At 42.4% G+C, this 17,851-nt stretch overlaps 1 protein-coding gene across 2 annotated transcripts in view; it reads right to left on the reverse strand.

The window, feature by feature from the left end:
• IPO13 (importin 13) overlaps positions 1-17,851 on the reverse strand; it is a 627,153-nt gene that overhangs the window by 190,911 nt on the left and 418,391 nt on the right. For both annotated transcript variants that reach the window (XR_015307559.1, XM_086953190.1), the window contains exon 7: positions 1,375-1,522. Coding sequence is in view for 1 of the 2 variants with exons in the window: in XM_086953190.1 (XP_086809316.1) it covers positions 1,375-1,522 (148 nt within the window). In the remaining variant the exon portion in view is untranslated. The remainder of the gene's footprint in view (positions 1-1,374; positions 1,523-17,851) is intronic.

Raw genomic sequence — 17,851 nt, forward strand, 5'->3', positions numbered from 1 at the left:
GAAATAAAAAAAGCTGTCAGAGGCGGAGCAAAAGAAGATTTGAATGGAATTAACTTTCTTCTTAAAGTGTGGAAAGAGACATAAATATCAAAATGTGGAGGAGCTCAAGTTTAGGATTTTGTTTTTTGAAAGGTAGTGAAATAGAATTCAAACTAGTCGCGAAACCCATTCACTACGAAAGGTCATATGAAGTAGATAAGCAGCCAAAGCAAAACTGTTAAGCGAAGTTAACAGCTGGAAAAATTCAGAACACATTTATCTATAAATGAATTGACAGAGAACTTAGTGTTCCCTTGGCCTGTAATGCGGAAACTATTTTTGGTGAATTTCGTGGATTTGTTTGGGGAAAGAACAGGTGATGAAGAACCAATGTCTGGCTGAGGACATATATTGGTCGTGGCTGGCTCACAAGCATTAGGGTTTGCGTTGGTTAGCTTTTGCTTTGCAAGTTTTAGTTGAGGACGGTGTTCTCAGTAACAGATCCTTGTTAAGCGGTCAATTTTGATGTGATCCGGATTCCTAGTGTCTGTATTTGGCAGAAGAATGTGTTGCAAGAATTAGGCAGAAATCTAGTTTGGTGGGTTTGCAAGTTACTTAGTTGGGCTAGGTAACTCGGCATAGTGGCTGATTGAGGGTTCACCACTCCACAGATTTGGAACATGGGCCGCTGAGATTTGATAGTTTATGCCTGCCCATGCTGATCCTGGGTACATTTAAAAATGTCTGGGAGTCTCAATTTCAATCCTGGATTCATCAAGTGGTTTTGAGTTTATTACTATGTGTCTATGTTCTACTTTTTGCATCATTTTGAGTGATGTATCCAATTTGTTTTCTGTGGCTCCTGGTTGTAGTTTTCCAAGCTTGTGCTTTTTTACGTCTCACGCAGTGCAATAGCGAGCCGGGACCTTTCGGGCAACTGTGTTGCAATGCCCAGGAAAGACTCTAGATTTGAAAAGGGTTGGGTAGCGGCATTTGTTCATGTAGCCAGCTGAGATGATAGTTTTGATGCTTCACTTACCACAGAGTGCCATCAGTCTTGTTTACTGGTTAAAGTATTTTGAAATGAGCTATGATTTTAACTCACTGGATTGTGTCCATATTGGGTATTGTGTGATTTCTGTGGTGCTTGGGTTTGTAGGATGGAATTACTGCTAATAAACATTCTTTCATGAGGATTGTCACAAACATCATGCAATAAGTTGTAATTCACAAGAGGGATGGAGTGACACTAATGCTATCATCAAATGGCCAGAGTGCTCACAGGACAGCTGAGCTTCAGGACCAAAGAGCAGGGCTGGTAATCTTGAAAATAGACTACTGCAATCCACGACCACACCTTCACCCAGTCCCTTTAGGTCACAGTTATCTGCTCACCAATAGTAAACATCACGGTGTCGGCCAGCTGGACGTTGTTAATGTTGATTCGAGGAATGAGGCCAATAAGTCCTGGCACCACATCGGAATAGTTCACATCAATGGTTTCTGCGATGGACTGAAAACCGAAGAGTAGTGCTTCTGTGTGCTGCAAGGAAAGAAGAAGAGAGTCACAAACATACTGAGCAAGAAGAGGGTTACAGACCACATTCACTTATCAAGAAGAGGGTTACAGACCACATCTGATGAGCTAGAAGAGGGCCATACATCAAACGTACTGAGCAAATAGAGTCTCACCCCACACTTACTGAGCAAGAAGTACTCACATCGAACCTACAGAGCAAGGTGATACACCAAATCTATGAGCAAGAAGGGGATCAATGCCACACTTACTGGCAAGAAGAAGGTCACACACCAAACCTACAGAGCACAAAGGTCATAGACCAGATCTATGAGCAAGAAGGAGATGCACACCAAACCTACTGAGCAAGAAGAGGGTTACAGACCAAATTCACTTATCAAGAAGAGGGTTACACACCAACTCTGCTGAGCAAGAAGAGTCTCAACCCACACTTACTGAGCAAGTAGGACTCACATCAAACCTACAGAGCAAGAAGGTGATACACCAAATCTATGAGCAAGAAGGGGGTCACAAAGCCACACTTACTGAGCAAGAAGAGGGTCATACACCAAACATACAGAGCAAGAAGAGGGTCTCAGACCACACTTATTGAGCAAGAAGGTATCACACCAAACCAACAGAGCAATAAGGAGATACACCCCAAACCTACTGAGCACCAAAAGGGTCATACTTCAAACCTACGGAAGAAGAAGAAAGCCTGACACCAAACCTACAAAGCAAGAAGGTCATATACCAAATCTATGAGCAAGAAGAAGGTCTCTTACCAAACCTACTAAGAAGGGGACCGTGGAATAAACTGACTTAGCAAGGAGGTGGTCTCACACCTAACCTATTGTGGAAGAGTAAGGTATTACGCTACACCTACTTAGCAAAAGTACTGTATCCCCCTCTTCTTGCTCAGTAGGTGTGGTGCAACAAACCAACCCAACTGAGCAATAAAGGGTGTCTCACATCAAACCTAGTGAGCAAGAAGAGGTCTAACATCAAATCTACTGAACACAGAGGATCTTACAGCAAAGATACTGATTATGACGGAATCACACACCAAACGATCATCAGGACAGGCATCAGACCCCCCCTAAACATGGGGCATGGATCACACACCAAAGCTCTTGTTTGAATTCAAAGGTGAAGGAAAGGATCTCAGTCTCCGTCAACCAAAAGTGCCAACATACCAAGCCTCAGATTACAGGAGGTGGTAAACCAAAGATTATGATGCGCTGGGAAAGATCAAAGCAGGATGGAACACACACAATCTGATTGGGTTAAAAGTAGGGGTGGGTGTAGATCGCAAAGTAGCGCTACGCGAAGCTACGCCAAGTACACTTCGCGAGCTACGCGTAGCACTTCGCGAACTGCGTAGTAGCATGTTCGCACTGTGCAAGATGTCATTTTCAATGATTGCACAGAGCGGACAAGCATCCGGCACTGTGCAATCTTTGAAAACGGCATCTTGCACAGTGAGAGTTGTACTTTTCTGCCGCTCAAGTAGATTTTTACTCGAGCTGCAGCTTTGCAAATGGACTGGTAGTTTCTCATCGCGAGCAGTCACGAGCATGCACGACCACTCACAATGAGAAACCGGACCGCCCTTTGTTGAGAATCTTGCCGGGAGGTTTATTTTTCATGCTCGCGATCAAGGAAAAAGTCTTGCGAGGATGTCATTTTGCTTGCTGGCGGTCACCAACTTGACGTTTAGGACCACGAGCAAGCAAAACATTACGGCTGCACTATGCTACGCATGTTTGCACTGTGCTACGTGCAGCTCGCGTAGTGCGAAGTTGCGCAAACTACGCGAGCGTAGCGTAGTGCTTTGCCCAGGGTTAGTTAAAAGGATGGGTGCGGTTGTTACGCATCCTCTCATAAGGAAATCTTCTTCAGATCCTATGGAGTATTAAGGTTGAGAGAATTACACATTACGTCTCACCAAGGATAGCAGAGGGGAAATCATCAAAAAAAATCCCACTGACAATAGGACATGAAACATTATACCTACAGGAGCACAGGGTAGGAAACATTTTACACCTTTGCTCAGATCACAATGGGAGAAGTGGAGGTGTGACAGCGAGATACGCCCATTGGCGCTCTTGGAAGCTCGACCCAGACTGCACATCCCAGTTTGTTATTGGCATGTAATCTGGAACAATTACTGTTTATCTCAAGTAGGGCCCCATGGAATTTACACAAAAAGAGACATTACCTGAAATTTCAATACTAGAAATTAAACTACTAAAAGTTTACTGAGCACATGATGCATTCAATCCTCACAATGTGGATGTCATAGGAACTTTTACCCATTATGGTGAGTTCTATGTTAACTCAAGCCAATTCCATTGCTCACCTTCTATGACAATGCACTAAATGCCTTTATCATCCTAGCATGACCTTGTGACTACCCTTTGAACAGGAAATAATCCTGCTAATACTCTACATTACCAAAAATAGGAATTAAACATAATTTCACTGGTTCCCCACATAGGTGTCCCTGTTGTCTCATTGTCCTGAAGAGAACTCACATTTCTAAAGAGCCACTGACACCAAAGCACACTATCACTGGCTTAAAATAATTTGCTATTTTCATTGATCTGAATATGTGGGCATTTATAAACACATAATGAAAGTTGTTGCCTGTACATACAATTCTCACTTGTCCACTTCTATTTGTGTTTACCCCTTGGGACACACCACACATTTGTTTTGTCTGCTTACTGCATCTTGTATGTGGTATTTGTACATTTTCCATTTGGTTTACAAATTACTACACTATATGTGTAGTTACTATACTTTTCTGCGTCATATCTCAACAAGCACGAGCAGAGGCAAACACCACAGAGAATGCAGACACGGGGCACACCTCAGAGGGATGCAGATGCATACCATGTACAAATCGTATTTGGAACCTTGGGGAGACTATTAGATTTGAAGGAATGCCTGGGAGCTAACAGGTATCAAGGTGCAAAGAATAGGGTCAGTGCCAATCAAATGCATCATCTCAATTTACATATAGATAATTTGCTTCTATAACTGAAACACTGAAAGCAATTAAGCTTCTCATGAAAATATCTATGATGTTATGGCATCGCCCATAACAAAAACAATAAAAATATATCAGCCTGGATAGGGGGCAGACAGGATACCAACACTTCTGCAGGTGTCTAGAACTTCACACTTTCTTACTAAAAGAGATACAAGAATCTGCAAACAAGGACATGATAAAAGTAGAAGAGATCTAAAGGAACCTTGTCACAGTGTTCATGACAGGTTGACAGCAAGGAAATATAGTGCAGTGGAGGACTCGCGGAATTGGTCATGGACACGTGAGGGTAGCCTGTGGTCAGAGTTGCATTGAGTGTTGAGGAAAGGAACATGTGTATATATATATCGGGCGTTCGCGTTATTCTACACGAAGGTTCGAATATATGAAAGGTTCAAAACACTTGAATTTACTTAAACCACAGACCCCTCCCTGGTCTAATCCCAAGGAAGAGAGAGAGGCGTTAATGGGGCCATGGATGGTACAATGATGACGAGTGGCGTGTGCGTACTTCAGACAGTTCCCCCATGTCCATGATTTTGGAACAACCTAGTTGGATACAGTTGGTACTGCTGATGCTCTGGCAGTCAGGTAATCCACTCTAAAGGTAGCAGCCAAGACTCCCTTTGTAAGCTTGACTCTCAAAAGGTGGTCTGGGCAGCCATCTAGGTAGTGGCACAGGCTTGGAGCTCAGATACAGTATGACACAGCAGGCACACAAAGTAAAGGGCAATGCTAGACAGCACGAGACCCAAGGGTGTAACAGCAGGGTTTGTAAATACGCAAAATGAGAGAAGGTCCCAGCACCTGCTAGGATTGAGATTCATCTACAAACAGGGCTCCGTGAAATGCTGCCACCATTTAGCTCTTAAAATGGAAGTCTGGGAAGTCTAGATGCACTGCCACCGATCGGACAGTTCAGACAGCCTTCTGAATGCCACCTAGGATTATAAGCACTCATCTTTCACAAACACAGCTTGATGAATTAAGGACCCAACAGAAAGATCCCTGAACGTCTGTCAATTCCTCTAGCTCCTACACCGTACCAAATGCGCTTCTCAAGGCTGACCTCACAACCAAACCTCACAACCAGGTCAGAAATGGAACCTAACCCCAGCAAAAATGTGAGCTTGATCTAACAAAGGGGGTCTGTGCAGTAAATGGGAGATGGTTGACCTCCGCTGGTCAAGGAGTTTTCAAATGAGTGCTGGACATCACAAAGCTGACAAATAAATGACCCACCTCTCTCCCTTGGTTGGGAGTCACTTACCGCGCATTCACCTCACACACACTTTATTTATTTATAACGTTTTATATATAGCAAATTTATATTACACCTGCAGTCAGTATGATGCATCTTCTGCAATTGTAAAGTGCTCGGATATCCTTCTCCTCCTATACCTCTGCCTCATTTTTTTCTCCCTCTGTTCAGCTCTCTTCAATAACTCTTCCATCTTACCCTTCTGTATGCAGCCTCATACTCTCCTTTTCTTTCCATCATTTCTCACCTTTTTTGGTTCCCCTTTACCGTCTCACCGCCCCCTTCAACACTATCATTATGCCTTGGATGCAGCCTATGTTCTTAGCCCCTTCTGATCATTTCGGGGAGACAACACCAGTATATGCCAGGACACATAAGTTACCCTCCACTGACAGGAGTTCCAGTCTCACAGAGATGTGCCAGGGTGTGCTGGGACCCGGGAGGTGTACCCCCCAGTGCCAGGAGCTCCAGTCCCACAGAGATGGCACCAGCGTGTGCTGGGACAAAGGATGTGTTCCCTTCAGTGGCAGAAGTTCCAGTCCCACAGAGATCAGAAAGGCGGGGCCGGCATCTGCCCTGTTATAAGTATGGCGGGCACCCCCCTGCCCCGCCCCCCTTCCCGAGACCTTACGGTGAAAAGGCGCTATATAAGAACGTATGATTTACGATTTATTTACAACCAACAGGGGTGGTCCTGTTAGCAGGAGACAACGAAGAGTTGCCAGCAACCAGCAATGGAAAAGACTAAGTGACGGAGCCAGCTGGAGTGGTGGCAATATGTAAGGAAGTGACATTGCCATTGCTGGGCGCGAGTGTGCTACACACGGGAAGCGAACATTTAGCCAGAGATGTAACTCGTGAAGTAAAAGAATTGGTATGGTCTGGTGCTTACATTAATATTTTCTCCCTTCTGGTGGATGATAGGGAAATGGAGTATTCAAGGAAACAGAAAGATTGGATGCTTCCGAGTGAATGGAGCGCAGAACTGTTGAAATTCAGGAAAGAGGAGAGTTTGAGCAACTGGATTCGGGCCTTCTCTGTATTTATATTTAAAAGAAGGGGGTGACCCAATAAACCCTTGCGAGCTTGGGCTAATGTATGATAAAAACAAATGCGCTTGCAAGGGGATTTGTTTGTTAGAAAATGATCACAGATTATAGACCTATATTTCTTGTTGCAAATTATGGTCTATCCAACCTAATTGGCATCTGTTTATAATTCCTTGTATCGCAGTATTTAGGACTCAGAAATTAATCACAACAGATACAAAAAAGCTACACGGGAAATTTGTTTCGTAGAAAAATGATTATTTTCATAGTTAGGGTACTGTTCAGCATTAAAAAACAATTATACAAAGCCTTACAAATGAACAGGAATTAAATAAATCACTCCATTAATCCATCTGTATTAAAGTCCAATCTACTACAAATTTGCGGCAGCGACTCCTATGATCCAACAAAAAGAGATGCCGCTGTTCAAATTAAATCAGAACAAAGAAGATATGGACAGGAAAGTCAACGTTTCGGTCTTAAGACCATCTTCAGGACAACCAATTTTAAAATAAAGACGAGACCTCCTGCGAAAGATACAATGTACACATTGTTATCTTCTATACATTTTTTAATCTGCAAAATATTCACACCAGTGTGCTACAAAACAGTTATAACTCTTATTCACTGTTGCTTTGCTATTATGGCTTAACCAACATGCTTCTATCTGGTTGGCTTCTAGATCCATATTCGACTGATGCAAAGATATAAAATCTAAACAACCAAATTAATCATTAGCTGTTCTAAACATTATATCTTCAAATGTTCAAAACTAATGCGACCTAAGTGTCATATCAATGTGAAAACCGCAGCCTAGGTTTATTACTGATTGTTATCATTTATATTTCCTGTTACTTATATACCTGGGCAGTTCTTCTTGAATTCTTGAACTGATGTATTTAAAATTCGAGTTTCTGTCTCAGGCTTCCCGAAAAAGAACCTATAGAGAGAGCGAATTACATGTTTTATGTTGACTTCCCCACTGTTCGCTGGTGAACTAGCAAATATACTGTTCTTCTTGTTAGCCTCTCTTTTCCTTATTTTTAATCTAGTTATTATACTTTCTTTTACCTGGTATTTTCTGAATCACGCAGGCTTTAAGTTGAAGGATCTTATTCTGCTTTTTGGAAAGAAAATAGAATAGACACCTGTGGAGACAGTAATTTGTACCTTTTAGTTTATACTGGTTTCCTAAGGTCCTATTTTCCTATTTTGCTCTGCTGATTTGTTTAATACAGGTAAAGTATTATTGATGACGCGGAAATGTTGTGACAGCATTTATTTCCTGCAGTCCATAACTAATCCTACTCATTTATAACTACATTACGTTATGTTGTACAATGAATGCCTTTCAACTGCGTGATGTTACAACAACTGTGGGGCATGCTTCTAGATATGTTATCACAATTAACGAGTGTACATAATAGCTTCAAATAAATATGCTGCTCGTCACGGCGTTTAACTTCTGTTAGAGATACTAATAGCCTGAATTAAACGTGCTTCAACATTGGGCTCCAGTGCTTTACAGACCTCCATTTGGTAATGTCTATTGGACCAGCCGCCCGATTTTAATTAAAACGACGCTGTTAATCTCTAAGGAGCTAACGTTAGTTACTGTATGGCATTTATGTGTTATGAACCCTCACTTACTTCTCTATCTCTGTAGCCTGACATATTTCCTCCGAAACTGACTAATCGTGCGAGATTCTGCTATTCTCCTTCGTGTTAGCCGCCATTACCTGAATCTAATTTATCGTATAAGGCCCTGAGGCTTAAATTGAACTGTTAGCATCAACAGGACGGCCATCTTTAGATGGCTGTCAAATTACTTTATCCGTTACAACATTCTTAAAGTAGCTTGTAACTGCCCCCCTCCACGGAGAATACTACCTATATTGTTGGATATGACAATTTGTTTTTTATAGCGCTGCCTTTCGCGCGCAATTTAGGGATAACTGAGGTTTACTCTTGGGGACATACTTACACCACGTAAATATTGCGTATCGTGTGTATTTTTTATCATGCAACGTAGTAATCATTTTGCATATTTGCTTCTAAACTACATGTACATTATTGTTCAATTTGATTTCTTATAGTACTTGAGGCTTTAAACTACAGTTATAGTCCTTCACTGTCGCCTATGTAGCGCTCACATTATTACCTGAGCAGGGGACATCAAAAAGATGAAAAAGTAGAAGAAAATGGTACTGCGGGATCAATCAACCATTTAATTACAAACAAGAAATAATTAATTATCCTGTTGCTTACCAATATTATAAGGCATTCATATTCAAAATTTCAAATAAACATTTACGCAAGTCAACAAAAAGAGTGGCGCCACAGATAAACAAATATGAAAAATATATATTTAACATTACAACATACACAATATCTACAAGTCACAATTACAAACTGTACATTACAGATATTACAATCTATCTATACATACATATGTGTACCCTAAAAAATATATATGTACAAAATGTATCACAGTATCCACTCCTAGCTTCGAGTGAAATACATCCTAACAGGAAAGTCCCACACTATGCGCCAGAGATGTCAATTCTCTACCTACAATATATTCATCAGGGCGCATAAAAACGAAACTTAGACTAAGTTACAGAATGATGGGGACTCCTTATGAGCAAGGTGTCGACGCGGTCGCGTTTCAGCCAGATGTCTTTAGGGCTTCAATAGGACATGGGTACTATAGCACACAGGGCAGCCAGCAGAAAAAATATATATGGAATTCCAATCCCACAGGGGGCTGGGTAGCTACTTTGTCCACGAGGGACCAAACGTGTCTCTAAAAGGAGGACTGCAAACGCCCAAAGGTGACTTCCTGTCATGTGGTCCAATCACAGGAATCCACTGGGAAAATTCAATGTAGTCTCCTGCCTCTGAATGGGGTCAGGGCACGGCAAACTTCATCAACGGGCATTCGAAACGGCCCCCGGCAACAATCCGTGTGGTTGAGCTTGTAACTGCCCCCCTCCACGGAGAATACTACCTATATTGTTGGATATGACAATTTGTTTTTTATAGCGCTGCCTTTCGCGCGCAATTTAGGGATAACTGAGGTTTACTCTTGGGGAGCTAATTTAAGAATGTTGTAACGGATAAAGTAATTAGACAGCCATCTAAAGATGGCCGCCCTGTTGATGCCAACAGTTCAATATAAGCCTCAGGGCATTATACGATAAATTAGATTCAGGTAATAGCGGCTAACACAAGCGAGAATAGCAGAATCTCGCGCAATTACGCCGTTTCGGAGGAAATTCGCCCGGCGACAGAGATAGAGAAGTAAGTGAGGGTTCATACCACATAAAAGCCATACAGTAACTAACGTTAGCTCCTTAGAGTTAAACAGCATTGTTTTTATTAAAATCGGGCGGCTGGTCCAATAGACTGCACCCAAATGGAGGTCTGTAAAGCACTGGAGCCCAATGTTGAAGCACGGTTAATTAAGGCACTTCTCTAACAGAAGGTAAACGCCGTGACGAGCAGCATATTTATTTGAAGCTATGATGTACACTCGTTAATTGTGATAACATATCTAGAAGCATGCCCCACAGTTGTTGCAACATCACGCAGTTGAAAGGCATTCATTGTACAACATAACGTAATGTAGTTATAAATGAGTAGGATTAGTTATGGACTGCAGGAAATAAATGCTGTCACAACAACATTTCCGCGTCATCAATAATACTTTACCTGTATTAAACAAATCATCAGAGCAAAATAAGAAAATAGGACCTTAGGAAACCAGTATAAACTAAAAGGTACAAATTACTGTCTCCACGGGTGTCTATTCTATTTTCTTGCCAAAAAGGAGAATAAGATCCTTCAACCTAAAGCCTGCGTGATTCAGAAAATACCAGGTAAAACAAAGTACAATAACTAGATTAAAAATAAGGAAAAGAGAGGCTAACAAGAATAATAGCATATTTGATAGTTCACCAGCGAACAGTGGGAAAGTCAACATAAAACATGTAATTCGCTCTCTCTATAGGTTCTTTTTCGTTTAGACTGAGGCAGAAACTCGAATTTTAAATACATCAGTTCAAGAATTCAAGAAGAACTGCCCAGGTATATAAGTAACAGGAAATATAAATGATTACAATCAGTGATAAACCATGGCTGCGGTTTTCACATTGATATGACACTTAGGTCGCATTAGTTTTGAACATTTGAAGATATAATGTTTAGAACAGCTAATGATTGATTTGGTTGTTTAGATTTTATATCTTTGCATCAGTCGAATATGGATCTAGAAGCCAACCAGATAGAAGCATGTTGGTAAAGCCATAATAGCAAAGCAACAGTGAATAAGAATTATAACTTTTGTAGCACACGGGTGTGAATATTTTGCAGATTGAAAAATGTATAGAAGATCACAATGTGTACATTGTATCTTTCGCAGGGGGTCTCGTCTTTATTTTTAAGATTGGTTGTCCTGAAGATGGTCTTAAGGAGTCAACAAACATAAGACCGAAACGTCGACTTAACTGTCCATAACTTCTTTGTTCTGATTTATTTTGAATAATTGGCTAAAACGATTAGCAGCCATCCAGCTGCTGCACCCACACGCGCACGCCGCTTCAAATAATTGCGATGTGTTAGCCACGGTTCCTTTCCAATCCAGTGAGCGACTATGCCTCAGTTTTACGGGATCTGCAATCTGTACCCGGACTCGATGGAAGTTTAGAGCCGGCATTCAATGCGAGCGCCTCAATCATTTGCGGTAAGATTGACAGATTTACATTTACTACGCATGGAGCAAGCTTTTTCTTTTTTTTTGACTCACGGAGTTTTACATTGTCCTAATTAAATTCCGTCATTCACCCCTGGCAGGAGAAAAATTATCCCCGAAGTATATCCCGATATTGCTCAACCACGAAGTGCAGCCCATGAAGCTCAGGTCGAGCACACAAATTTTAGGTAACTATATAAATATGACTATTGAAGTGAACGAGAATGCCCCATTGTCTGAATCAATATTAAGCAGCACACTCCAGCAGGCATACCCCGGTTTTGTTTTGTTTTGTCCTGTGAGTCGGATTAAGCTGGTTTTACTTCTCTCAGTCCCGAGTTGTTTCCAATCCCTCGTGAGACTAAGCATGATGGTAATAGATTCCGCAACCTTGTGTTGTGTGTATATATGTGGCGATAGGGTTTGGTCTTACCCGTGTGAGCCTCAGGCTGGTCACTACTCCTGTATATGACGATACTACCCACCTTTTTAACCCGGCTGGGTATTTTTGGATGCTTTGCAACTCAAGCACGATGTATGGATGAATTTCTATTGCATTGGGGGACGTTTTGTGTAATTGCCCACATTCCTAATTTAAACCTAATTCGTTTTAGGTTCATGCGCTCTCCCTCTTCATTCGAGCCCTCCGGCCCAACATTTACTGTAGACGGTGCCACACGACACAGGTGTGGTTCTTAGATAAATATGTTGCGACTGACACTGCACACATTAGGAGTAACATTAGATCATCCCAAACTGAACAATGTGTTTTAATTCTCAGGTGCCCTTGTTCACCATCCCACCTCCCACCTGTCCAGAAGAAGACCCCGCAGTAGGGCAGGATTCAGCCTACACCTTTTGGGGTCGAAACGTCAACATACCTTCCTTCTCCTACCCTTCTGACAACAGAACATTTAGTGGCTGTGTTATTGTGCTTTTGGGATAGGATTATCAAATGTGTAAATACTCCAATGACGATGTATATATGTCAATGTGGTACTGAACTTTAAATGTATATAAGACCACCTGTTATTGTTTCTATAATTTGCTTTCACTTTCACACTATCCCAACCACAGTTCCCTCCCTCACCTGTCCTTTTCCCACGCCCCTCTTTTTGGGCATTGAGACTAAATGTCTACCAATTGTTGATTATTTTGACAACTGATCTGCATTTGAGGATGTATATTAAATAATATCACTCAGAGTATTCTGTCTTGAAAAATTTGTTTTGTAATATGTGTACTGTTCATAAACTGTGATGTGCGTTTAAAATGTGTTTTAGACTGGGACCACTTTATACACAGCATTGAATACCCAGGTCCCAGTACCATTGGGTCAACCCTTATTTTGTAACATTAATTTGAACAGCGGCATCTCTTTTTGTTGGATGATAGGAGTCGCTGCCGCAAATTTGTAGTAGATTGAACTTTAATACAGATGGATTAATGGAGTGATTTATTTAATTCCTGTTCATTTGTAAGGCTCTGTATAATTGTTTTTTAATGCTGAACAGTACCCTAACTATAAAAATATAAAAATAATCATCTATCTATTAAACAAATTTCCTGTGTAGTTTTTTTGTATCTGTTGTGATTAATTTCTAAGTCCTAAATACTGTGACACTAAGAACTATAAACAGATGCCAATTAGGTTGGATAGACCATAATTTGCAACAAGAAATGTAGGCCTATAATCTGTGATCAGTTTCTAACAAACAAATCCCCTTGCGGGCGCACTTTTTTCCTCTGTATTTATGGCAATAATAGCGGAGCGTACACCTAATTTACAAGCAGAGATGGCTTGTTACCAGAGCAGGATTACTAGGTCTCATGACAAATATGGGGGCGTAGGGTGGAAGGATTATGAGATGAATTTCAGGAAGGCCAAAGCAGTTGACCCATCACTTTCCCGGGACCGAGTCGAGACGCTCTCATGGTTGGATCAGTTTGGGCCTGGGCAGCCGGGTAACACAGTCCAACATTTGAACAAGGGTCACACATTTCAAGGGTCACAGCCCTTTCGGCCGCCCCAAACCACGGGCACGACCCCTAGTCCAGGGACAGGGGGGGTAGGAAAGGGACATGTTGGGATTTTAATAGACAGACATGCACCAGGGCCAAAGGCACATGTAAATTCAGACACCTTGTTCTATCTGCAACAACCCTTCTCACCCAGAATCTAAATGTCTCAAGAAAGCAGGCTATAGGAGTAAGAAGAAACAGGATTGAGGAGGGGACACAGCTGGTAACACACTCACCCATTGATGTTATGGCTATGACTCCTTGGTTAAACAGTTACCCAGATCATGCCACGGCTAGGACTTTACAGGAAGGGTTTTTGTATGGCTTCAGGACTCCTGCATTTGATTACAGAGGGACACCTGAGTATAGAAATCAGCTCTCGGTAAGGACCAACCCAGGGGTAGCAGCTACTAAAATTGCAAAAGAAATAACTTCGGCAGAATAGCTAGTTCTTTTGACCACATCCCAGTACACAATTTTGTTTTCTCATCCCTTGGAGTGGTCCCCGAGAAAGAGGAGGGGGGAGTTGATTCATAATCTGTCAGACCCTAGAGGCAATTCATTGAATGACGCCATCAATGAGGACATATGTAGCGTGAAATATGCTTCCTTTGACCAAGCAGTGGATATGCTAAGGGTTCTGAGCCCCGGGGCCTTGCTAGCCAAATCAGATATTAAGTCTGCCTTCCGTTTGCTGCCTGTACACCCTCAGGATCATCACCTTCTGGGCTTTAAAATTCTACATGGATATGTGCATGCCACTGGATTGCTCTGTTTCCTGCGCTTACTTTGAAAAATTCAGTTCATTTTTTGAATGGGTTTTAAGACAGCCGACAGGGCACAAACAGGTCATGCATTCTCTGGATGACTTTCTCTTTCTTTGGTCGGCGGGCTCCCGGGAGAGCGCTTGGGCATTGCAGGAATTTTGCGTGCTCATGCATACTTTCGGGGTTCCTCTGGCGCCGGTGGGTCCAGCAACCACAATAGAATTTTTAGGCATTGAGTTGGACTCAGTACAGGGGTGTTTCAGGTTACCTAAAGAAAGTTTTTTGAACTTTAGAGCAGCTCTGCAACATTGTTTGGAAAAAGATAAGGTGGCTCCGTGTGATCCCGAGACAGGTGTAGGGCGGGCCGCCATTAATGACAAAACGCTCACTTACAGCCCCCTGCACGGTCTCCATGGGGTCCAGCTAAAATTAGCAATAACATTTCCTTACACAGAAGGATGTAAGCATACTCAACCGTAAGTACACAGTTTAGCACAGATTTGAGCCATGGTCGGGTGCACCTTAGCGTGTGTATACCTCCCGACTCTTCTTCACTTTGGTCCTGACGAAAACCTAACAAAGAACAAACATGTTCCAACATGTTGACCATATTCACATTTTAATTCTGGTACTTTCCGGTCAATACACACCAGTACAAGTACCTCACTCGATTTTATTTGTGACACATGACTCTAGAATAAAAGCATTCAGGGAGTACATGCAGTACACATTTTAATTCACTATCACTTTTCACAAACTCACAAAACCACCAGCTCCGCTGCAGTTGCAGGCGTCGCAGCACACAGAGTGACACTCGGTCACTCAGGTGGACCCCGATGATGAAGCATCAACTCTTTGGACAAAGCACTGGAGGGGTCCACACTTGATATCCCGTATGTGGGGGGATCCGCAGTGCCTGTTCTGCTTTACGCAGACGATGCGGTCCTCCTTGCCCGCACGGGAGTGGGGCTACAAAAACTTCTGGATGCTTTTGGTGATTTTATGGCGAAGCTCGACCTCCTGATTAATAACAAAAAATCTCATGTTATGGTGGCCGGGAGGCGGCAAAGGCCGAAAAAATTAAAAAGTTTTAGTTGTTGTGGTGAGGGGGTTTCAAGGGTACAGGTCTTCACTTATCTGGGTGTGATCTTTGAGGAGAAGGGCTCATGGAAACCGCAGGTGTGTGCCAAGTCACTTGCTGTAACCCGTTCAACTGCAGCCCTGCTAAGATTTGCAAAGCGGCTAGGCTCACGTCCAATGGAGGCACTATTGAAAGTGTACAAAACAAAATGCCTTTCCATAGCTACCTATGGCGCAGCGCTGTGGGGTTACCACTCAACCGGTGATTTGCAGATTGTGGAAAATCAGTTTCTTAGAACGCTACTAAGTGTTCCACAATCCACCCCAGTCTTTTCCTTACACACAGAGTTAGGCTTGGGCTACATTACTGATCAGCTTATCTTGGAACTATTGGTGTGTTGGGCCAAAACCTGGCTGAATAAGGAAATTAGGATTAACCACATTATTCTTAGGGATTGCATGGCGCTGGATAGTGTTCTAAAGATCCCGTGGCTGGCTTATGTCAAGGGCGCCCTGGAAAGTCTTGGTAGGCCCAATCTTTTTAGCCACCCTAATACAATTTGCAAGGGGGACGTGAAATGGATTAAGGATAATTTCCTGAGGAGGGCAGCGTTAAAGCGGGAGAGTGAGGAGCTGACTAAACCCAGAGCCAGAGCAAACTTCCTCCTCTTGACTACACCCTCGATTGAACCTTATCTAACAATTGTAAGCCGTCCATACCATCGACACCTTCTTGTTAGATTTCGGTTCAACATCATACAGTATTCACTGGGAGTCTTCCCTGTATGGGAGGTGCCAGATGAGTCAATTCCTTGTAGCTGCGATAACTTCTCAGAGCAGTCCCTTATACATTTTGTAATGTTTTGTGAGCACTTTAAGAAGAGTAGAAAATTATACTTGGTCCCTATCTTAAGGGAAGCAGGCTTTATGCAGGTGCGCCCAGCGTTACTTCATTTACAGTTACTAGGGAGTAACAAGATAATCTTCGGGGTTGCTAGCTTTCTGGTCGCAGCTATGCGCACAAAAACCAGGAAGCTATCCCCGAAGGACTTGGAAGGGCGACCTCATTACACTGCAGACTTAGCTAATATTTTTTAAATTAACTATTCTTCCTATGACTTCACTGTGAATGTATTGCTTTTTGTATTAACATCTAAACTATTGACCGGACCTACATATCACTTTGATTGATTTTTTAACTGTTTTAAACATATGAAATATACGATATGTAAAATAATTTTTTAACAATTGTTTTTAAAAATTGCATTGTATTGTTGCTTTTATGATTTTAACTAATCGAATAAAGCTGGCTTTTGACTTTGACTTTGATGAAGCATGTCACCAACCAGGTTGATGAGCGAGGGGTTTATAAAGAAAATAATGTTTTTCTTTACTAGCATCTCATTCTCTCCACTTTGATCACTAGGACTCTGTGTCCTGGGGATACTCCTTCATTTGTTTTTGTTATTTTTGTGACATTACATCAGCTACAATAGACAGTGTGTCAGTTGAACTTTGCACTAAGAGTCATACCTATAGCACGACCATTCTCCCGCTCAGAGGTGTAGCTAGAGCTTGTAGCGCCCGGGGCTATCCTTCAGATTGCCGCCCCCCTGAGGGGGTGCTGGGGAAAAAGGATAGCGAGCACCTGAAAGTGGTCCGATAGATCTCTAATAGTTACCTCGATCATGCAAGTTACATGCACATACATGACACGGTCCAGGGCTAGACAGCTCTGTCCCCAAAATAGTGCCGCCTGGGGTGGACCGCCCACACCTAGCTACGCCGCTGAAGGGAAAAAAAGAAGGAAACTCGAAACTTACATCAGTTCTACCTACCCTGTTTGTGACATCTCACTCATACCATCACAGCTTGTGCAGGACCCTTGTCCCCTGTCCCCTATCTGCCCCGTCCATGACCTCAATAATCTCTGCAGACCGGTCCACCACACTGGGTGCGACCACAATTCCCCTGGCAGCACTTTCAGGATACTACAGATGAGTCCAATGCATCTGATCACTAGACTAACTTGAGTTCTGCAGTTGGGGCAGTACCAGGCCGGATGAGGGGGAAGAGGGTTGGGAGGGGCAGTAAGTTAAAAACAAAGCTGGAAGGACAAACTATGTTTATTCTGTCCCAAGTTTCGATTGTCTTCACCTTCAGGTAACAGCATATAAAATAAAGGCACACTGTATATTTAAAGATAAATCCAAGTTAAAGTAATCAGTAGGAAATGCATTTGTTTGCATTATGATATTTTATTGATTAGTTCAGTCACTACAGAGGAGTGTAGCCAGACAGTAAATGAATAGATTCCTGGTGGTGGTGGGTAGGGAGTGGTGGTTAACGGTTTCTTTATTTAAAGTGCT

The sequence above is a fragment of the Lissotriton vulgaris genome, chromosome 1_2, assembly GCF_964263255.1.
Source record: "Lissotriton vulgaris chromosome 1_2, aLisVul1.2, whole genome shotgun sequence".
In the NCBI taxonomy this organism is placed as follows: Eukaryota; Metazoa; Chordata; class Amphibia; order Caudata; family Salamandridae; genus Lissotriton; species Lissotriton vulgaris.